The sequence below is a fragment of the Poecilia formosa genome, unplaced genomic scaffold (genome assembly GCF_000485575.1).
Source record: "Poecilia formosa unplaced genomic scaffold, Poecilia_formosa-5.1.2 Scaffold93, whole genome shotgun sequence".
Taxonomy (NCBI): Eukaryota; Metazoa; Chordata; class Actinopteri; order Cyprinodontiformes; family Poeciliidae; genus Poecilia; species Poecilia formosa.
Genome location: NW_006800032.1, coordinates 832,434 through 855,546, shown reverse-complemented (window position 1 = coordinate 855,546; position 23,113 = coordinate 832,434). Strand labels below are relative to the sequence as shown.

General features: G+C 41.9%; 1 protein-coding gene across 1 annotated transcript in view; it reads right to left on the bottom strand.

The window, feature by feature from the left end:
• Positions 1 to 23,113, bottom strand: part of med13a (mediator complex subunit 13a) — a 101,496-nt gene that overhangs the window by 20,893 nt on the left and 57,490 nt on the right. Inside the window, exons 4-10 of the mRNA XM_007557967.2 lie at positions 18,294 to 18,439; positions 8,547 to 8,747; positions 8,257 to 8,451; positions 7,974 to 8,136; positions 6,385 to 6,495; positions 5,218 to 5,946; positions 2,573 to 2,805 (exon numbers count right to left, since the gene is read on the bottom strand). Of these exons, the coding sequence (XP_007558029.1) occupies positions 2,573 to 2,805; positions 5,218 to 5,946; positions 6,385 to 6,495; positions 7,974 to 8,136; positions 8,257 to 8,451; positions 8,547 to 8,747; positions 18,294 to 18,439 (1,778 nt within the window). The remainder of the gene's footprint in view (positions 1 to 2,572; positions 2,806 to 5,217; positions 5,947 to 6,384; positions 6,496 to 7,973; positions 8,137 to 8,256; positions 8,452 to 8,546; positions 8,748 to 18,293; positions 18,440 to 23,113) is intronic.

Sequence of the window (23,113 nt, the reverse complement as noted above, 5' to 3'; positions counted from 1 at the left end):
GGCAAATGGGATTTCCAGCATGGGCCACAGTGAAATCATGATCCAAGGAATGGCTTCTCCATCTCCTGCCCAGACATCAATATCTGGGAGGGCTGGCCTTCTGTGGGAACGTGTGTTCCTGCGATGGTGTGTGTGTGTGTGTGTGTGCTGAGCAGAACTAGCTGGGGAACGGGACTGTTATGTCCTCTTCATTGATTTCATTTTGCTCCGGGGCTTTTCTCTGACCAGCGCAGGCTCTAATTTGTCTCTCTTAGAGGCCCGACACAGACACACACACACGTGCACGCACACACACAAGCACGCACACAAGCACCAAGGTCGCAATCTATCGGCCGCAATGATGCCTTATCGCAATATCAATAAGTTTGCCTTGGGTGAAAACACGTTAAAGTCCGGTTTGGACTATTGTAATCTCTCTGATTTCCCTTTTTCCGACTCGTCTAAAGCCGTTTCCGTGCCCACGTCCTCGGCCTAATTCAACAGGAGCAGCGCTTCTGATGATGCGCCCAGTTGCGGCGTGTGTGTGTGTGTGCGTGTGTTGCATGGCCAGCCGTGCAAGTCGGCAGCACTGCAGTCAAAAAGACTGCTTGATCGCTGCTTGACGTTCATGTATGATTCACAAAAAGTCGGTTTAGTATTCTGACAGGAAGTGAAGGTGGGACGTATGCGGCGCTCCAAGCCTCCTCCGTCACGACGGAATACAACGGCAGTACTGACATGTCGCTTCCAGCACACTGCCAGAGGAAGATTTGAAATTTAATTCATGGCAAATATTTTACAGTGGACAGGATTGTGAATATACGGAACTTGCAAACCCATCAGAACAAAAGAAGATCGGTGGACGGACAACAGACAAAGAAACGGACGAACAGAAGGATGAAAGGGTGGAAGAAGGAGAAAGATAAATGGAAAGATGAAAAACAAGTAGAAACATAAATGAATGAACAATCAAAAGGATAAAAATTAAACAGAAGGATGGACGGATAAAACAGAAGGAGAAACGGGGGAATAAACAGAAGGATAGAAGGATGGATAAACAGAGAGAGACAGATAGATGACCAAATAAAAAGACGGAAGGAGAAACATGAGAGCAAGTTAGATGGATGAATGACAGAGAAACTGATGAATAGATGAGAAAATGGGCAACCTTTTCATTCTCTATTTTCACCTTTCCACACTTTTGCGGATATGGAAATGAATTTAATCAAATTCCAAACTTTCCCAGATTCATCCAGGCTGCATTAGAAACAGTGTAAACTCCTAACACGCAGCATTTCAAAAGAAAAGCGGACAAAGGCTAACTTGAGTAAAACTTGGGAAATGACTGCGTGTGTCCACTTAAGCCCGGACATATGTTGGGGATGTAAACACACACCGCCTGAATTACTGTCACTCCGCTGGGAGCTGCCTTCATCCCAACAGCAAAGCGGTTTTCGCCGTACCGACTGGCCAGTTGGAAGACAAACTGCACACAGGCTGGAAAGTCGGACATACACAGTTCCAACGGTTTTCCACAAAGAGAAAGGAAAACAGTGGAGGAAACCGAGTATGCAAACTCCTGGTTGCTCCGTTGGGGGGGGAAAAAAAGCAACAATAGGGATTGAGGAATGACGGTTAAAACGTGGCCGGTCAAAGAGGAAGTACGAAGAAAGTGACTGCGGTGTTATTTTTAGTGCTGTGCTGCTGAGGATGCTGATGGCCTGTTTTTCTAGCTCGTCTGCTCCCGGATCTCAAACAAATCAACCCCTCTTGTTCGGTTACATTAAAAACTCGCCGCTCTTTAAACAGAACGAGATAACCTGGCAAAACGCCGGGAACTAAAGCAAAACGCTAAAAGAAATAAATAAAAAAAAAAGAAAGCTACGTGTATATTCTTGACACATCGACGCCGGCTTAGGTTGTGCTGTTCGTATCCCGGCAACATCTGAGCTGATGATATCACACAAAGCATCGTCAGGCAGGTGTTCACCTTCAACGTGAACACCAGAAAAATACTGACTATTAACAGCCTTTTTCTTTTTTTTTTTTCCTCCTGAGACGCACAGCAGCAGCAGCACTAACGAGCACTGGAGTCTCTTCCCGTTACTTCATCTGCTAACATCACCTCACAGCCAGAACAACAAGTGCAGGGGAGTCCGACGTGTTCCTAGGGCCGTGTCTGCTTCTTTGGACTTACGTTCTGTACTTTCTCATGAAAAAATAAAAAAAAGGTTGTCGTGTCTATTTTTTGCGATAAGCCCCTCACGCCTTTTGAGAGCCTGCGTCACTGAGCGCAACCCATTCAAAAGCTGCTTTCAAGCACAAAGGGAGTGCAGAGTGTCCAGATCGGACGGTTAATATGAACAGGTCTGCATGTTGCATGACGGGTGGGCTTAGGAACATCACAAGAATAATGGCAACACGTTGGATGGTGACCACTAGACTTTAAGCAGAAGAGGAAGGAAGGAAAGAAACAAAAAAAAAAGAGATTGTTGTAGGAATTTTTTTATATCCAATTATTCTTGGCATTAAAAAGATCCTGAAGAGAAACTGGCCTATTTAGCTAGGTACTAATCGATACAGTTGATTAGATTTGACTCCAGCTTTCCTACCTTGTGTTTCTTTCCGGGCTCCCGCTCTCCTCCTTTGTCCTTCTTCGTGGAGAAGGTGAACTTGACGTCTCCTTCCTCGAAGGCGTAGGGGTCTTCCTCTGGCTCGTGATCTCCGTCGGTGACAGCGGCAGATAGGTACTGGTTCCTCCTGGCTCTGTACATCTGAAGCCGGTCCTCGGACACCTTCAGAGGCATTTTAGATGTAGACATCACTCTGAGGAGGGGAAGTGGGGAAACGCAACACAGAGATGGATTAATTCCTAATGTAAATTCCATTATAATAGCACCGAGCAAAAATGAATCAAAAATTTGCTTTCCAATTTTTGGTTTTCATAAAGCCCGTGTGTGTATTTCGTCCATCCTTTGAGTTGTGAGTGGTCATTAATCATTCGTACTTGGTGTTTCCAGAGTCAAAGAAAAAAAAACAACTAAAAAAACGGGGTTTCATGTTTTACAACTTGAGACAAGCGGAGCACTGAATATATGGGATTAACAGTCAGGTTCACTAAAGCAACAGTGAACCGCACCAGCTGAAAAAATGGAACAAACTGAACAGTATGAGACTATCGGGTGTTAAAACAGACCAAGACTGAAAGTTTAAAAGCTTTAAAAAAGCTACTATGCAGGCAAAGGTCATTAGATCCTCCCTGTTATCTGCTTTGCAGTCTTGCTCATTTCATCAAAATTAGCAAGTATTTCTTCTAAAGTCGTGCTTCTTCTGATCTCGCGTTCACAATGAAAAGTGTGACTGTCAGCGCAGCCTGGATGTTTTTAAATGAACAAAAAAAAATCCAAACTTTTAAAGTTTGGAAGTGTCTGGTCGCCGGTCGACAGCCGATTTTCCTCTAAAACGTCTAAAACTCCTAAATTGTCTTAGTTTACGAAGGGCGACTTTTACAGGCAGAGCGGCTCTGTGCGAACAGATGGCACCTCGCAACATATGTCAGCGTCGCTGTCATGTTTGCAGGCAGCAGCATAAACGTCAGCGGATGCAAACAGCTCCGACAGCTGCCGCGAGGCCCGACCGATGCGGCGTGTTTGCCGTCAATTACGTCTCTGCGGTATTTCTGAAAACCTGTTCGAACATTTAGGAGCTTGTGGCTTGGCGTAACTGCGGCCTACTTGGATGTGACTGAGCCGGCTGACGCGTCGTCCCTCCGTTTCCCCTGGACCTCGTCTCGCTCGACGACGTGCTCGTCTGGCCCAGATGTAAGGTGGTGTGTGCAGTGGCCCGAGCAGGAGATTAGCGGTCATTCAGAGCTGGAAGGATTACAGCTCACTAGAAAAAAGGCTGTCCTAACAGCTGGTCCCTTAGGACTGCACAACTCCACCAACCCAGTAATCCCCCCGCCTGCCCTGCCGTCCAACACACCTGCTGGTGAGCAACGCCGTCTCTGCCGCCTGACAGTCAACAGACAGGAACTCTATCAGCTTCAACTCCGTTCCGATAGCCGGGGGTTATCCTTATCCATACCGATCGTTACTCTTCCTCTCTCAGAGCTTCGGAGTGTGTTTTGTGTGTAGGAATCAATGAGTAGTGCTGGGCCGGCACATTCGTAACGTGTGATGTCACAAAGGGGCAAATGGGGAGTGATTAGCATGCTAAGGGCGACGGGGAGAGACGAGGGGAATGTTGACTGAAACTAGGCCAGGACGACAGTGAGGACGGCGGTCCCGTAAGCGGTGGGTTGCCGGTTCGATTCCCGCTCCATCCGCTTCTGTCAACGTGGGCAAGGCACTCCGGTTCACATTACTGGTCTTTTAATTTTTGAGACAATCCAGAACTCTTTCACATTTTTAAAAGAATGGGACTTTCTCCATTCAGACAATATCAGAAACTATATTTTTCTACAACTTTTTTTTTTTTAATTTATCTTAATGTGGTGTTTTCTTAAAGTTCAAGAGGGAAGTGTTCTTTGTAAAATTAAAGTTTATTAGTTTTTGAGAGGGCAAACTTGAATTATTTGGCCATTATTATTATATTTGTTGCAAATGGGCTCAAAACAACATAGTTTATTGTAATAATTTCTTTGGACAATTTACCATCCAGCAAAATGTTTTATTGTCCACATCTATCACGATACACATTGTAGGGCTAGACAATAAATTAACAACAATATATACCGCTGTAAACATTTGATAGATATCAATAGATAGTACATCTGATGCAATAGTCAATATTCAATATGTAGAATATTCACTGAACTCTGTTCCAGAACTGCACAGCATTCTGGGGGATGCCAGGAGAGGAAAGCTGCTCAACCTCTCACTGCCAGCTTAAGCAAGGTTGGTGGCATCAACATGGTTACCTAGCAACAACCTGTTTAGTAACTTGTGCCGCAGTAGTTTCAGGTTTTGCCACCGTGCTTCATAACTACAAATAAAAACCCAAAAAAAAATGGCATGCAGTGAAAACAGGAAATGTAACGCCACCAGTTTGGAAGTATTCAGATATTTCTAACAAAAAGCTCTATAATTATCCATCTACACTGAATTGCTTACGTTGTGGTAAGTTTTTCAGTCATATCGTTCAGCCCTAATATATTGGTAGTGATTTATTGCCAAGCCCTAACCGAACCCATAAAAGTCGCCGATTGGGCGTGAAGCTCGAAGCGTCGGCACTCACTCTGTAACCGACACCAGGTCCTGTGACGCCGCTGCCTCGTCCCTCAGCTTGTCTCCGGGCAGCGGCGGCGTGGGCAGCTCAGCTTCCTTCCTGCGGGGCAGGTTGAATAACCTCCACGGCGTGTGGCAGCCGTCGTCCTCCAGGTTGACCGCCGAGCCCACGTACACGGTGGGCTCGGGAGGCTCGGAGAAGGCAGAGGATCCCGGATGAGAGTGGGGGTTGTGGAAGTGATGGCTCAAACCGTGGGGCCCGCCGGGCTCCTCGCCGTCGCCCTTCGCCCCGGCCAAGCAGGGCTCTGGGGGTAGCTGGTAGAAGTGTTGGCTGTTGGGGGTGGAGGGGTTCTTTATGCCCTCCCCTGACTCCTCGCCACGCTCGCTGGGGCGGGGACTAAGTGGTGGTGGCGGCGGCGAGTTGGACTGTTCCGAGGGCCCGGCGCCAATCGCTCCACCATGGAGCTGGGGGGGTTTGGGGAGGGGGGTGACGTCCGCAGATCGAAATCGTCCGCTGTCCTGAGCCCTCATGGCCAGCCTCTGGCCTACCGCCGCTTCGGTCTCTATGGACGTTTCGTCGCTGGCCAAGCTGCGGTGATGGAACGGCGTTTGGGGTCTCTTCTGCTGCTTCTCTGGCTTCTCCCCTCCGGTTTTGTGCTTGGTCGTAGGCTGGGAGGGCTGACCCGTCGACTGGGTTTGGCCCGGAGTGCTGCCTGTTCGCTGCTTTCCTGATTTGTGTCTGCAGTGAAGAAAACGAAAACAAAAGCAAGTGACAACGTGCACAAGTACACGATAAACAGAGTTTCTCATTAGCTTAGAATACTTTTTTTTTTCTTGCCATCTCCATAATGTTTTGTTCTGAAGCAATTAATTGTGATTAATCAGATTAATCATCAACTAATTTAGTAATCAGACAGTCTCAAAAGAAAGACATTTAAGATATGCAAGATGTATGTTTTTACCAAAACTCAAGTGGCATAGATGTAGCTTCACCCAATTCAGATTCATTAAAAAAATGCAGTGTTATTGTGTTTATTTTCTTATTTAAAAAGGGAACTGGTTTGTTTATATTCATGTTTTAATATATCTCTAATATTGTACAAAAAGGCTCAAGTGATTAAACGAAAATCTGTAGCATCTTCATCCGATCTTTCGTCAGGAAGTACAAGAGACTTACCTGGAGCAGCTGCAGTAGGACCTCTGTGAAGGCACCACAAAGTCCCAGGCTCCAACCTTCTCCACCTCCTCTTCCTCACAGGTACCGTTGGACGCAGTTGGAAACTTCCGCCTAAAGGTAAAGGTGTGAGAAACAAACACATCTAAGCCAAATTCCAAAGTCATTTGTTTTTATTGCACTGCGAGGAGGAGGAGGAATCTGTTTTTATGCAGCTCGTTACGCACAACGCCTGAAATAATAGGGATCAAAACATGTGCGTCTTTGGTTGGTTTTCTGCGCTATGCAGTCCCGCTTGGTGAAAGCTTTGTTGTGTGGCTGCATCACCGTCCCCCCCGGAGCCACAATATTTTGGCTGACAGGCCAAAAAGCTAAATTTAGCCAGCAGTCTGTGCCTGGTCAAGGGGTAACAGAACCCAGGATGAGCCCAATGTGTCAGAGTCACTGAAGCTGAATTATACAAAACCCAGAGTTGTTTTTCTTTTAATTATCTATCATCAAAGACACAAACCCAGAACTCCACATATGTTCCCAAGGCATCGCAAAACAAACAAAGCAGTGGATTTACGTGGATCTCGTTGCCCCTGCTCCGGAATTTAACAGAAAAACGTTTCGAGTCGGCTCTGGGAAGAGAAAGTTAATGAGACGTTGGGGTTTGCGGAGAACCCGGGCAGCGCTAGGAGATTATCCATAATCTCCCCTGCTATCCAAAACGCCTTAAAAGCAGAAACATTGTGAACCTTTCACAGCAGATTCTCTTGATCAAGCAGAGAGAGAGAGCCGGGAATCGTTTCAGAATGCCTATAATTAAGCTAAACGCAAACGAGCAAAAAGCAGCTCTGGTTGCTGGCTGCCTTGTTTGCATGCTTGCCTCCTCCATTTCCATAAACCTGAAACCTTTTAGTAGAAATTTTTTTTTTTCCGGGCTGAAATAATTAATTGGTTAATCGTGATTAAATGAAATAACTGATTAATCGCGATTAATCAATGAACTGAAATAATCGTCAACTAATTTAGGAATCAGTTAATCGTTAACTGGAGAAATGCCATTTGCTCAAAGGACAACATACTCAGAGAAGTAATTGAGCCAAAACTGCACAAGAAAAATTTAAGAAAAATAAATCTGTATCTGTACATGTGTTCTACCAAGAACTCAAATGGCGTAGTTTATCTACACGTGGTTCAAATTCTGTAAAGCAAATCTCTTATCAAAAGGCCTTTTTGCTGTCCAATTGTTCATATAAAAAAATGAATCACCAAATCTGCCCTACGATGTATTGATGCTAAGTCAAGCAGAAAGGGCTGAGCTTCTCACATGTTGATGTTAGAAGGATTTTTATAGCTGCAGACTCATGTTTAGCTACAAATGATGCAGTGTTGACGAAAAGAATGCTGTAATTGCACTTTAGGCAATAAAAGGTTTGTTTTCTTATTTGTTAGCATTTTTCTGATATCGTATACAGTAACATTAAGCGGTTAAACAAAAAAAAAAAAGTTAGCTGTAGCCCAAAAATATTTTGCAGATGACAGAATCCCATCTCTGTTATTTTATTTTATTTTATTTCAGTCTGGTAAAGCGGTGTGTTACTCACTTGTTCTGCGCTCTGTTGATATTGCACTCTTGCCAGACACGCTCCACCACCTGACGGGCCAGCCTGCGTGGAATCTTCCCTCCATGGTGACTTGTTCTGTCCACGCTGAATGCGTCAGATGATGATGGCATCTTGACCCACTTCTGGGCCGACTGAGAGTCCACTGGAGAGAGGAAGATTGGGGTTGACGTACCGAAAAAACCTCCCTCCAAAAAATTCCAAATTAAAAAAAAATCTGCAGCGAAGAGAGACACGACTAGCTTTCTTTTCCTAAATTTCACACCTGTGTGCGCTTCCTCGGGTGACGTGGGAGGGGTGAGGGTCACCAATGACATGGCAGGCTCTCGCTGGGAAGCAGGCACTTGGTGACCACCCGGGTAGACGGCAGTGCAGTGAGAGGACCCCACAGGGGCCACGACGGGGATATCTGACTGGGGTACAAGCACCAGGCAGGCTGGGTAGACCATACGCACCCCACCTACACCAACAAAAAAAAAAAAAACAAATCTGATGCTTAACAACAAAATAAAATGCAAAAATGACCGAGTAGGTCATTAAAACTTAAAAACTGACCAACGAGGACCTCTACAGAGGCCAGAGAATCATCCTCCCAGTCCATGTCCTCAGGCTTGTCCTCTGAAGAGCCCTCCTTGTTACTGCGACTGATGGGATAAAACTGGTTCCACTCCTCGATCAGCTTCTGTGTGGGGGGGTCTGACATCTTAAACGACTGACCAGTCAGTGTTGCCTTCAGGCCGAACGGACTCAGGATGACTAGTGGGGAGAAAAAACAGAGAGAGAGAGAAAAAAAGAAATTAATATCCTCAGCAGCTTTTTTGTCTCTCTTCACCCGCCACAGGTTTCCTAGATTTGGATCGTTTTAATTCTCAACAACACAGCTATCAATTTCAAAATAAATTCCCTCCTTTTTAGGTTTTGTAATATTTTGATCTCTGCTGTCCCACCAGTTTGATTTCTGTGATTGTAGTTGGTCATCTTTTAAGTAAAGTTTCGTCTTTTTGTTGGCTGCTACAGAAAGGTGACTCACTGCAGAAAACATACAGTAGATGCAACATAGGAGTGGGGAAAACAAAGAAAAAAAAAACAATCACTCTGCATACAGAGCACACCAACATCCATCAGCCAATGCAAATTGTTCCATTAAACACAATGCATAATGCATACATGTGAGCACAGAAACCATCAGCGTTTCAAGTGGTGACACACACACGCATACACACATGTGGGGTTTCATCTTTCACTGCGTAGAAAATGCACTGAAATGTGGAGAAGGGGGCATAATGGCTCAGCGGATGGACTGTCTGGGTGGGTGTGAGGGCGAGCATTTGTTAATGTCCCCCCTCTTCTCTGCCTTTCTGGTATGTCATTACTAGGCTGGATGGGATCTGTTCCCAGGTATCGATCCAGGGGCAGGACTGAAGGAAAAAAAAACAAACTAAACAAGGCAGGGGGGAGCATGGAGCAGAAATAGGCAGGAGGCTTTTACCTTGGTGACTAAACTGGTTTCTCAGGAAACTATTCATCTTTTATTTATTTATTTATTTATTTTTTACATTTTTCAACCTTCTTCTGAGCTTCCTCACCAATTAGTAGCGATGCAATTAAACATTGATGCAAGAGATGCGCGTGGGGACATTTGGGATATAATGTGGATTGTTGGTCGCTTCTCAAACAACAATCAGTGCGACCGCCTGAGACTCATCATCTATCAGTGATCAATCATTGATTGATCTATGAGCGACTAACACACCAAGTGACTTGAAGCAACGCTTTATATTTCGCCTTAAACTCAGCAGCGGCACACAGAGAAGCAAATGTATTTGATCAAAATGACTTGGTTTTGATTATTGTCATCTGTGTCAATTTTTTTAATATTTTTTATTTATTTATTCTTAATTTACCATTAATTTAGCCATAAATGTCGTTATCTTAAATTTGGGAATTCTAAAAGGTTGCCAACGTCTCTCACGCGTCATAAGAGACGGAGATTAAAACTTCCAAAATGGAAATCAGAACAACTTCGCCGTACACTGAACAAACTTCCTTGTAAGAGCTAAAAATTTAACTCACAAGAACTTTTTCTAACTTTAAACACGTTGCTGATCCTGGACAGAGCTGAATAGTGTTTCTGCTATAGCAGCTTTCAAATCAAGAGTTTCGTCGTCGTTCGTCAGCGCTATCTGGAAGAGATGAAAAAAGCATCGGATTTTTGCATTTCCATCAGTTTGGTTATCGGTCTGAGTGAAAATCTGGTCAACGAATGCCTTCTCAGTGCATCTCCTTTATAATTACTGCTTGCTTTTGGAAAACCAAAGCACAGTTTGGGAAATGATAGTTTTTTTTTCCTCTCCCGCTCGTCTCCCCATCTGCTTCTTTCCCTCTCTTTCACTGCCTGCGAGTCTATCCTGGGGCTCCCTGAAGACATGTCAAATGCGCTCAGATCAGTGTAATGGGCTGGGAGTTCATTACATTTACTCTGCGCCCTTTTATGAGGTCACATCCTGGAGAGATCCGTATGCCGGGGCGCTCTGCCGCACAGTAAACCAAGCTTAGCGGAGGTGAGGAGGAGTAGCGAAAGAGGAAGGTACGAGGTGTTGATGGATGAAAAGGAGCTGGATGTCCGCCCTTCCTCAACGCTACGCTTGGTTAGCCAGAAGGAGACACACTGCGGCAGGGAAAAGCCTCACCTGTGCGCACACACACGCACACAAGCGCGCGCGCACACACACACACACACACACCCATACACACACACTCTGTCAATAGCCGCAGCAGACCTGCTTCATTTGGGCGCATCAGTGTTTGAGCATTACAACTATGTTCTAATAAATACATAACCAGACGCAAAGAGAAATGATATTGGGAACAAAAGAAATGTTAGATTTTATTTAAAGGGGCAGTATTATGCGTTTTCTATTCACACAGTGCCATTTTATTGCATAATCAAGTAACTACGTTAACTTCAGTTGTTATAAAAAAAATTCCATATACATCAAATTTGACTTAAAAGAATTTTGACTTTGTAATTTAAAGACTTGAAATTGGGGCTCTGTCTCTTTAAGAACCCCCGTTCTTTCTGAAACTCCGCCGCCAGGAAGTCATCACAACATCGCTCAACAACATTTTTGCCAGCAATGCAGTAAGAAGGAGCTTGCATAGTAAGGTCAGCAGATGTGCAGTTCCACTTGGGGTTTGCTAATTGCTGCTGGCTAGTCTGAAGGAGCTGAGCGGGGAAGAGCTGCTCTGGTAGGTTGAAGCTCAGAAGCTTGGAGCTACATCTTGAAGGTGGCGCTAGGTCCAACCAAAAGTTTTGAACAGCTGAATGATTGCCGCGGGAGATGTAAAGATATGCAGATTTACAAACATGCATGAAAGAACCAAGGTTTTATGTTTTATCACATGATTTAAAGCTAAAAAATAAAATAAAAAAAATAAAAATCAATTTTACATAACGCTGCTCCTTTCAAACATGCAGGACTGGGCATCTTCATTCGATAAATTCGAGGAGTCATTGACTGCTGGGACTCAGGAGAAATACAATCATCTTAACTGAGTAACTAAACTCATTACTTTCCCAGTAGGAACTCAAATGTCAAGTTACAATAGCCATTTCGTTTTAATCTGAGGCAGTAGTCTTTAACTGAGGGGTTTTATCACCTCGCCTCAGGAGGGCTGGAAACACAGTGGAGGGGTTTGGCTGTAGAGGAGCCAATACAGTGAGCTGAGGAAGTGATCCGTATTATTACCCTTACAGAAAGACAGCTGAATGACCAAATCTGGAAATTTCCACTGTGATTTGTCTCATCCAGGTTTTTTATTCATCACGTACAAGTGGGAACATTAAAAAATAAAAAAAATCTTACAGAACCTCAATCTCTAAAATTCCAGACATCATCTCTGTTTAACGTGGCTTCTTGGAGGAAGCGCAGAGATGGAAGAAGTCATTGAGAGAGAAATCTGTTTCCTATGGCAGGTCAGGTCACATTTGATCTTAGGCTGTGAGAGAGGAAGGTTTTCAGCAGGTAATAGGAAGGTTGAACATCTATGTTTTATACTTCAGGAATTTCAACCTGTCTATCAAGAAGCATGTTGCATGTTAAGGTAATGACTAAATATATGTATATCAGTGACGTGTGGTGAGGTTCATTGCTAGTGAGGCACTGACTTACGACTATATATGTTATTTTGCATACAGAAATTTCACGCATGCATACAACGCTGGGGGGGTAAAAAGACTAATCTTTTACATGTCATCCATAGCTGTGTTAACTCAGTGAAACTTTGAAATGTAGGTATTAATTTCGTGCTATGATCCACAGCAAAGGGAAAGAGGTATTCGCCACGCTACACGCAGACTCGTTGCCATAGCAACTGCCAACCTGTTTTAGGATTTAACACCAAAAAATCTAGATTAGCTACCGCTTCTACTTTACTAAATTACTTAGACATCCAAACTGTAGCCCACAAAACGCACATTTCATAAAAAAAACCCCCCAAAAAAACATCTTATTGCTGTCTTACCTTTACTTATCAATGAAATCCATGCACCGCTAATTCTGCACAAAAATATCCGTTCATCCAAAGCCAAGTCTATCCTTGGCATGTCTTTCCTACTCCGTCTGAGAATCATCAAACTGTCTCGAAGCAAAACTTTCAGCTCCGGTGTTGGTCTTCCTTTAGTTATCATCTCCTGCTTCAATTGAAAATCTACTTTAAAAAACTGTTTAAGTGTAGAAATGTAGTCTTTCATGTTGACGTCGGAAGAGAAGAGAAAACAAATATATCGCTGTACTTTAGTTATTTACTGTGTGGCTAGCTTCATGGCTAGCTCACTGTGTCTTACTCTGCAGTTGTGGAGTCACAATATCTGGGATCATGAGCGCCCCCTGCCATGAGGCAAGAGAACTGCCTGCCTCCCCTGAAGTCAGTTCTCTGCCATTTCTGATCGCTCCTCCGCACACAAAACACGATACACACACAGTTGGTGACAAAAAAACACTGTACATTATATACATAAGCTAAATTATGGAAAATCAGTCCATAAATTAAATATTTTTAGCCATTTCATTGCTGGCGTACAGATAGGACGAACTTGCCCCATAGAATGGCAGCAGTGCAGTTAGCGAGAGGTTGCGCAATCCCAGGTGAGGCTCAGCTCGCTGCTGCCTCACCGGCTTCACTTCTGATTCTAATCAGAATTGGTTAAGCGACGTAAAAGATAGGTACTTTATAGTACAAACCACAGGGTGAAAATAGCAATTTAAATAATTTTATTATTATATATTATTTTCCATGACGACAGGTGAGGCCTCCCCTGACAGCAAGTCACTGATGTATATACATACACACACAGAGTGCTTTTTTTGTAACCCTAACCACTAATACAAGACAATATAGGGAGCTCGAAATGTCAACTTTAAATACCTTCTCTGTTTTAAAACAGCATGTAGCGGGAAGTTAATACCGCCAGGTGAAAGCTGGTTCAAAACCAGACTGGAATTTGGTAGCGGTGAACCGATTATGGTTTTCTGTTCTGTCACTGGTCTTTAAAAACCTGCCAGTTCAGATTTCAGCCGATTTTCTTTTTGTCTGAAAAGTTGATTATAAAAATTAAGGAAATTGGGGCTGTGTAAAAAATATTAACAATTTACAATTGGAAAAGAAGAGGACAAAGGGTTGGGCGATATGGACTTTGAATTTTACTTTGTGGCAATATAATAATGCATGATGTAAATGAACAAATACTGTTCTTGAAATTTTTTCCCATTTAAAATGGGTTTCGTCAGGACATTTAAAGAAGTGTGATTTCAATCACTAAACTGCCCTCAGTAACTGCATTTAATCATATTTCCAAATTCACTGATATTTAATGATGCTGACATGGGGGAAAAAAAAAATTGATACCAAACCCTTGGTGCAAAAACAGAAGCAGTGAATGGACGTGGAATCCCAAGCTGTTATTGCTCTCTGTGCATTGTACATAAACGCTGTTTAGGACCTAAATCCCAAATCAATTACAGTTTAAACAGAACACACCTAAACCACACAAGCCTCACAATATAACTGCGTGGACTTGAGCTCATCAGTCCCACAAGTCTTTGCACTAACACACATGAAAGCGTCCAGGGTCAAAGCACCGGCCGCCCTCTGCCCAGAACAATCATTTCCTTCGAGCAGAGCGGCTGGTGATGGAAAGCAGAGCCATACGCACCAAACTCCTTTACTCACACCTTCTAACCTTTATGACCACCTTGAGTAATGTCTTTAACGCGCTCTCTGTGACTCTGGCAGCAACTAGGTTGATATTACGGGCAAACCAAAGTCACATTCATGCTGGCGTGAGGCTTCGAGCCATCACGTCAAATCAGTATAACATACATAGAATTGCAATGTGAACAAATAAACAATCAATCAATCAATCAAATTTTATTTGTATAGCACATTTCAGCAGCAAGGAATTTCAAAGTGCTTTACCTAATTAAAGTGCAAACAGCATGTGACATAGAATAAACAATGTGAAACAATGCTATATTTTTTGCAAATAATAATTAAAAACATCTTTTTTTTTTTAAGATGCCAGTGTCAGCGGTGCATAAACTGGGCACGCAGGTCAAATGACATCTGATTTTTGCAGCAAAAGAGAATCTTCCCCCCGAACCCTCCGCTTACTGTGGGTAAGTTTATGGTTGAGTAGTTCACTGAGTCATCGCCGTTTCCTGTTTGGTATCTGATTTTCATGCACCGCATCATCAGTGTGCCGTTTCAAAATGATAAATCTCATTGTAAGTATAAAAGAGAGTAGAAGTACAATTCATCATTGGTGAATTAATTGTTTAGGGCTGAAACGATTAATCGGTTAATTGTGATGAAACAATTATTGAAATAATCGTCAACTAATTTAGTTATCAATGAATCATTAACTGCAGCATAAAGACTCAAAAGATAATTTTGCAAGGGGGAAAAAAAATACTCGGAGTAATAATTAAGCCAAAACTGTACAAAAAAAATATACTTTTTTTTTTTTTTTTAGATAAAAGCACTTTTCTGTAAATATGTTCTACCAGAAACTCCTCAAGTGGTAGTTTCAGCTTCACACTAAAATAAAGCCAAGTTATTGCATTTTAGGTAATACAATGTTTATTTTCATATTGTAAAAAATGAATTAAATTATTTGCTCATTTGCGTATTTCAGAGCATCTCTGATACTGTATGAAAAAGGCTTAAGTGGTTCAATGAAAAATCTGCAGAATGTGCTAAATTCTTAAATCTAATTAATAGACAATAATTATTGATTAATTGATTAGTAAAATAACTGTTAGTCGCAGTCTTAATTTTGTATAATGTATACCTTTTTAAGTCCTGGTCAGTTCCTGCAGAATCTACATACTGACTGTAAATCTTAATATAAATTTGTTTGTGAGCAAGAGAAACAAAACGAAACCTTTAACAAAAAACACTGAGATATTCACAAACGTCAAAATCAAACTATTTTATTCTTGTAACTAAGCAAAAAGGACGTTTAAAAAAACATGTTCTGACACAAAAGTTGAACGCAAAACCGAGCTGCAGTTATAAAAATAATGCTACATCAAAAAATATAATCCAGAAAGTACACCATTTATCAGTCACTTCTCGTAAGGGCAGGGCAGAATGTAAATTACAGTCATTACACCGTGACGTCTAAATGAGAGGATGCAAGCTGGCCATAGTTTTGACTTCCAGAGCAGGGCTCCAGATGAGTGATGGGAGATCATTAAAGCTGCAAGTTTTTTTTTTATAACCACACCACAACCTAATCTAAAGTGACTGTGCAGGCTTTTCTTTCACACTGGCTGAGAGCCATTCAGTAATGAAAATCAGCCTGACAGAAGATTATATGTGCATTATCTTCAGCAACAGCAGCCAAGACGGCTAACGCAGCCGTGGTAATATTTTTCGTTCCAATAAAGTGCATTTAGCGTGAGCCTTTCCTTCTTGATATTTTTAGTCATTTTGGGCTTTAAAAGGAGCTGGCCTAACTAGAGACACCGCTGTTTTCAGCACATCATAACAAGACAGGAGTCTGTGACCTTAACAGTCCAAAGAGACATTTTTTGCCCTCAGCATAGCTGAATAAAACGGGTTTAGAGCCACAAATTTTTAATGAAAATTAATATTTTACAACAGTTTATTTTGGAAAAAGACATTTTATAATTTTTGAGAGATACCTACTGCAGAACATCTGTTGTAATGTTTTGAAGAGTAATCATTTTTAGCTCTATTTTTAGGTTTTAAAATAAAAGACAAATCTTTTTTCTAAAAGATGATGGCTGCATTTTCTTACATGGAATATTTGCACTCAGTTTACAGCCTAAGAAAAATGGATCCAAATAAAATTGATTGGGAAATTTAGTGCGATTCTGTTGTGGAAATTAAATACAATTACTCCATTAAGAAAAAAAAACTGAAAAATATTTAAAATACAAAGAAATAGCTCAATCAATTGACCAGAGATGAAAATTGGCCATTTTTTTTTTTTTTTGCTTCATCGGTGGTGATCAGTTGGTAAAATACTGAAATAATAATAAAAAAATACAGATTTTCTTATTTTCCTGATCACCAAATGCTTAAAACTAAAAACACCTACAATTCTTGGCTCATAAAGGCATCAACCAACAGTATACACTTTGATGCCTTCTGTTTGAGTAAACTAAAATATGTTAAATGATCATAAGCTCTGGAGAATAAATGGGCCAGTTTATTCATTGAACACTGCCTCTATTAAAGAACCTGGATCACATCCACCCCCCCACTTTTCATTCAAGCTAGCCTTAGAGCAGTGGTGTCCAAGCGTTTTAGACTGCGGGCGAAAAAAGTTAAAAGCATCATTGTTTCCAATTAAAAATGCAAAATAATTTTGTGTTTAATTTTTGTGATTTAAATACACATTATTTTCATAAAACAAAGTAGAAGAAAACAATTAATTATAAGTTGTTACGTATCCTGAAAACTGTTTCAGATATTTTTCTTGATAAAAGAAAGGTGTACAGCTTTCAGATTTATTTTAGGTATAATCTTTCATGTTGTGTTGGTTTAGAGAATGTTTTTAGTTTCATCTCAGCAACAAAAACCAGAACTTTCTTCTAAAATCCTCGCTGCATTTAGATAAGTTTAACGACTGTGTGCCAAGGTCTGTAGAGTAAAAAAGTAGCGGAATGTTTGTGCTGTGTGAAAATGCTGTGCTGAACACTATCCGTTTAAGAACTCATCCTAAAAACAAATTTGTACCAATTCTTCAACTGCGTTAGGGTGCATTTCCATTACTAATGTGCGCAAAACTTTGTTGATATGACAAAAACAACAATTTCGCAATTGCTGTGTTTCCAATCACATCTTGTTTTTGACCACAAGTCATGTGATGCGGAATAAACTAATTTCAATACGACCGAAAAACAAACGCATCCAAGCGCAAAAACGTTTTATAAAATTTTTTTTTAAAAAACATGGCTTTTTTTTTCAAAATTAAAAGTGTTTCCATTTAGCTAATTTACTTTCGCAATTCCAATTTGTACAATAATGCGGTCAATGGAAATGCAGCTTGTGAGAATAGCAATCAACACATCAGACTTATGGAAATAAACAGAAATCAGCAATCAAAGCAAAGCCTGATTGGTGCATCTCCAGAAATGGAATGCGACATTTTACACGTTTCTAATTTTTAGAGGAGAATAGATTACCGAGTGCTGAATATATGCAGCCTTCTTCCAGAGGTTAAGTGATCAAATCATTATGTATCAAATAAACACATGATGAGATTCGTGCTAAACTGAAGCCTAATGTTTTCATTTTATTTAAATGAGTGCCGTTCAATGAAAAGCTTCTCCTCAGACGACTTGGTGTGTCGGTGCAGAGGTCTGGATAAACCCAGGCAAATGTTTCGTTTCCACTGGATACTGTGGTTAGTCTCATCTGACCAACGCCTCGGCTGGCCTCTATACTGAAACGGGGGAAATTCCAAAGCAGTGTTGATGCATTAAATTAAAAACAACACATGCTCTCCGTGCAGAAACGAGTCCTGCTACGTGCAATATTCCAGACTCAACCAGTAAAAGTTTGTCTCATCTGTAGCAAACCGGTGCGTCTAGCCTTCACGCTACAGTGCTCCGCTTTAAGAGTCAAATTAAAGTAACATGAGCAAGAAAACCACAGTGTTCACCCAGTTACTTATTACAGATTTTTTTTTTTTTTGCAAACACTTGAAGAGGAAATGCAGTACCGGTGTTTTAAAAGTAAATCCACAACAACAAAAAGAAGACCGACCTTGAAATGGGCTGGACGCCTGCTGGGCCAGAGCTAGGTGCTCCTCTGTGAGGTGGTAGATGGGCTGGTGCTGGTTGATCTCCACGCTGGTACACACGTTGCTCTCGCCGTGCAGAAAGAAGGTGAAAGCGCAGGACAAGTGCTCACTGTGAGGGAATGGAGGCAAAAAAAAGAAAAATTACTGTAACTTTGGGCTGGAAGATAAATCAATTACACACACACACATATTATATATATATATGGCATCAACTATCTCTGTGTTGTTCAGAATGAGGGCCGCCAGGGCAGCTTAGGAGGAAAGAAATGTACAAAACATTAAAAAAAATCTAAAACTGTTATCTAATTTACTTATTTATTTTCATAAAATCTCATCTGCTTTGCTCCTCAAAGCACCTATCTTAGCAAGAACAAAATGCAAAAGTTTTTACGCATTTATGCCAAACAAAATGTAATAAATAAAAAAATATTGAATAAAAGTGAGGAGGGACATTCTAAAAGTTGATATTTGTTTGCATATTAGCATCGTCTGTGGGCTGGGGGTCCCCGGCCAGTCAAGGCTCTCTGGGGGCCCATGGAAACGTTTGGGAACCCCCTGAACTGACTCACTCACTTTTTGGTTACTTTGTAAAGAACTCCTTAATATTGGTCAAAAAGTACCAGATTATTTCACTAATAACAAGACATTTTCCCCATGTTAGAGGTGAAATAAACCGTCACTGGAATTAGTACTTTTTCATCAATACTAAGGAAATAACAGCTTAAAACAAGCTTATATATCTTGCTTAAAAGCATCTTTAAGTTAGTCTTGTCCTATTTGTAGTGCACCGAGACATTTGCACTAGAAACTGCAAAAGAAAAAAAAAAGTAACTTGTAAGATTTTGTGTTTCTGCAGTGTTCCATGCCTTCCCAAACCGCTTCGGTACTCCATGAATCCGATGTGTTTAGTGGTAATCCTTTCAGTTAATGGTGTGCATGGTTGTGACTTTGACATTTCCTGAGTTGTGCGGAGGTCTATTGCAGGAGTCAATACAGCAATGCTTCACAGGTATTTATGAGCACTGCTGGGAGCGAGTGTGTCTCTGCCTGCTTACTGTGTGGCCCTGTGTGTAAAACAAAGGGGCAAGCCCTGACTAACCCTGGCATTCTAGCCAATAAGCTCAGCAACAAAACACTACCTTACACACACAAACACACACAAACACACACAAGATCTCCTCTGCTTCCAACAACGCCTGCCTGTCCCAGTCTGACCTCAGCAGCAAGGCGAAAGAGAAAAAAACAAAAAGAAAAAGAAAAAGATAAACCGCTGAGGGAAAGCCAGGACGAACAGCGAGGAAGGAGAGCAGCAGGGTAAAATGCTGAGCATTGTCTGTGGGCTTTCCTCTCTCTGCCGGCACACACCCAAGCAAACACACACAAAATGAGGAGAGAGAGAGAGAGAGAGACTGAGAGAGAGAGGGGAGACAGTGCAAGTGACAAATGAGTGAATAAGAGTGGACGCAGTGAATTTGGAAGTAGATAAAGGAGGGTTGCCTCCCTGTTGATTTGGTTAAGCAAATATGAGTCTTTTACCCCCCCAAACGCTGGTGATCTGACACACCTACTCTGCAGAGGATTAAAGACGAGGAGCGGGAACAGAGAGGGTGGGAGGCGTAGAGGAGGAAGGACGGATTGCCTCTATGACATAATGGCACCTATCAGGTTGGGTGGGGGCGGGGGGGAACAGTCCACATGTCTCAGTTAGCATTAGCTTCCACAACAGTCTACAGGGATGAACGTCTGTGCTCCATTCACCTTACGTTTAAGGTATTTTCCCACCAGAGAGTCTGGTAGACTCGCTTAGCTTGGGGATGGAGGGTTTCCTCCCCTGGTGTATTTAAGCCTGGCGGGCCACCAGGCTTGACTTGCTCCCCCACCACGCTAAGCCTCACACAGTATTATTCCCAAATTATGATGCCTAAGAACACGGAGTGGAGTTTGATTAAAGCGGACTAAACGGGGCTCGAGTGACCAAAAAAGGGCCATTTGTCATTTCTCAGTTTTCTCTTAAGACAAATTTTAAATCAAGCAAAGCTGAACTAGTGGTCCTTAAATACCATCAAATCATAGAAAAATGTTCTAAAAAAAAGAAAGAAAAAAAAAAGAAAGCGAATCTAGAAAATTTAGTCTGGAAAAGCATAACATTTTGAAATAAATATGCATTGACCCTGCTGAAAGGAAGACATGCAGTTTTTCCTTCCGTCTGATAATGACGAACCACTTTGTATTGACGAATCACAGAAAAGCCCAACAAATCATGTAGAAATCTGGTTGTGAAGAAGAGACTTGAGGCCTCTTCTTCAGGTCTTAAATCAGTGTTGATTCTTAATTTAAATGTCCCATGTTCTAAATGCAACAGTCTCCATGCAAAGTTTCTGCATTGCTGCAGAAGTACTCAGGCAACAAACAGTCATCAGAAAGAGTATGGGAGTAAGTGTCATAACTTTCCAGCGGTCGTGTTTGCCGGTTAGAGCGCAGAAAGCAACAGTCACTGACAGGTACAGACGAGAAGCTATCTAAACGCTCGGTGCCTCGCTGTGCTCTTTGCTAATGAGAGTGCAGAGGATTGGTGCAATTTGCCAGCCAGGGTGTCAGAACAGTGCTCGACATCAGTGCAGCCATTCTTCTTCGCGTTCGCACTGTAATTATTACACGCATATGCTGACAAGTTCTGTGCTGTGGAGGCTGGCTTGTCATACGCGAAGTGCAGCGCTGAAGATACTTGCAAGGTTCAGCTCACAAATACAGTGCGGTGCCTTTTCGAAGGAGACAAGGGGATTTTGATTAAACAGTACATTTAGATGGCTTAGCGGTGATAATTCACCGGTGAGGTGAGGGACGAGAAGAAGAGCGTTAAACTTGAACACGGGAACGTTTTTTTTTTTACCTGCTTTGTCTGGCTTTGTTCCAAAGTTATGCTGTTTGTTGTGGGGATATTGCATAATACCAAAGAAAGGGATTACAATGAAAAATGTGGGTTAATCCTAGTTAAGGTAGCAACATATAGGTATATTTCCTGATATCCTGCAGCAATCGTTTTCCACCCGTTGCACAGTTATGCGCCAAGTTGTTAGATTTTAATATTCTCTGAAATAAACTTATTAGTTTGTGAAAATGTAAAAACGTGCAGGGGGTGTATGAATACTTATGCAAGACTCTGTACACAACGGGTTAGCATTACTGATGGGTATTATTGGGGTGAAAGTTTCTTTATTTTGGGATATGAACACAACACACACAGAGCAGAAGTGTTGGCTGCCACTGTGCATTCCTTAGCAGAATGCTGCGATTTGAAACGGGTAAAGTGAAACGGTGAAGGACACCTTGTGTGAGCTAAACTTGGAATCAGAAATAAAATCTCATAGATAAGTAGTTTTGTGATGTGGTAAAGGATCTTTTTGAGTTATTTTTTATTTTGGATTTATTTATGAAAAGTTCATTTTAATGAGCAACAGGTTCTCATTTTCAAGAGCCACTTGTTAAATTAAGGAACAAAAAACAAATTTAAACAAAACTTTACACTCATTTAGTGTTTGTAGGTTTTTACCCTTGAGAAAACTGAATGCCAGAGAAAGTGAGGACAAGTCAACACTTTGTCTAAACTCCTGTCTAGGGTTAGGAGTAAATAAAAAAAATAAAAAAAAAGTTAATTTGACTGTGTTTTATTGAGTTTAACTGCCCAGTATACATGAAGCAGACTAAAAGCAGGTCACAGGTGAGAGAAGCAGGAACAAACAGCTTCTCCAAGCAGCCGCCTGCAGGAGAACAGAGAGCTAGACAAACAGAGGACAGAAACGCTGGTATGCTGCCAGGTGAGGCTGTGAAAAGACACCTGGGGAATCTGGGCACATGCTGGCGCAAAGAGCAAAGAAGCCTTTTTGTTTGCTAGGTGTGTCATGATGTCTAAGTGGTAAATTACACTGCTTTGACTCCAGTGTGTGCCCAGGTGGGGTGAAGGACGGAGGTGTTGGGGGAATGGGGGGGTAGAAATACAAAGACATTCTTCTGTTTTCTGCTGGACGTATTTCTGTTGTCTGATGTTTTCAGTGTTTTCTGAACGGGTTGTTACTAAAAATGAGAATTTCTTCTCAACTCGAACAAGTTTAAATAAAGGTCAACTAAATCAAACAAGAAATGCGGCTTATCCATATTAGCGGGGGAAAGCGGGCGAGGGGATAGATGGCCTTGAGATTGGTGAGAAAGTGTGCAGAGGGAGTTAAAATGTGTCCGTGTAGTCTGCACACATCAACAAAAACACACAGCATCCTCTGCTCACGTGCAAAGAAAACCTGACACTACACATTCACAAACACGCGCGCATGCACACACACACACAAACACACACACACGCGTACATCTGCACTGTGAGCAGGGAGAGAGGGCTGCCATCTGTGGCTCAGCAGGCAGAAGTACAGCCGACACACACGCCATCATACCAGATTGGAATCAGCTTCTTCACAAACGCAATAGTGCAGATTTTAACCTTAGGAGATTACCACACACACACACAGAGACACACACACATGCACAGGCACACTGACTGGGGTGTTTTAAATATTCTCTGGGCTTATCTCTGAGAAAACGACTTAAAATATCTGAGTGTTATGTAACAGTTTATTGACTTAAACTGTTCAAGTGTTTTCTGTTGTTTTTTTCCTTCAAATAATCCTAAAAAGCCAGCCTGCCTGAGCTGCATGATACTTGTGTTTTACTAAGTTCGTAGTGGGGTTTATAAGAGAGAAAAGGGTGTGTGTGTGTGTGTGTGTGTGTGTGTGTGTGT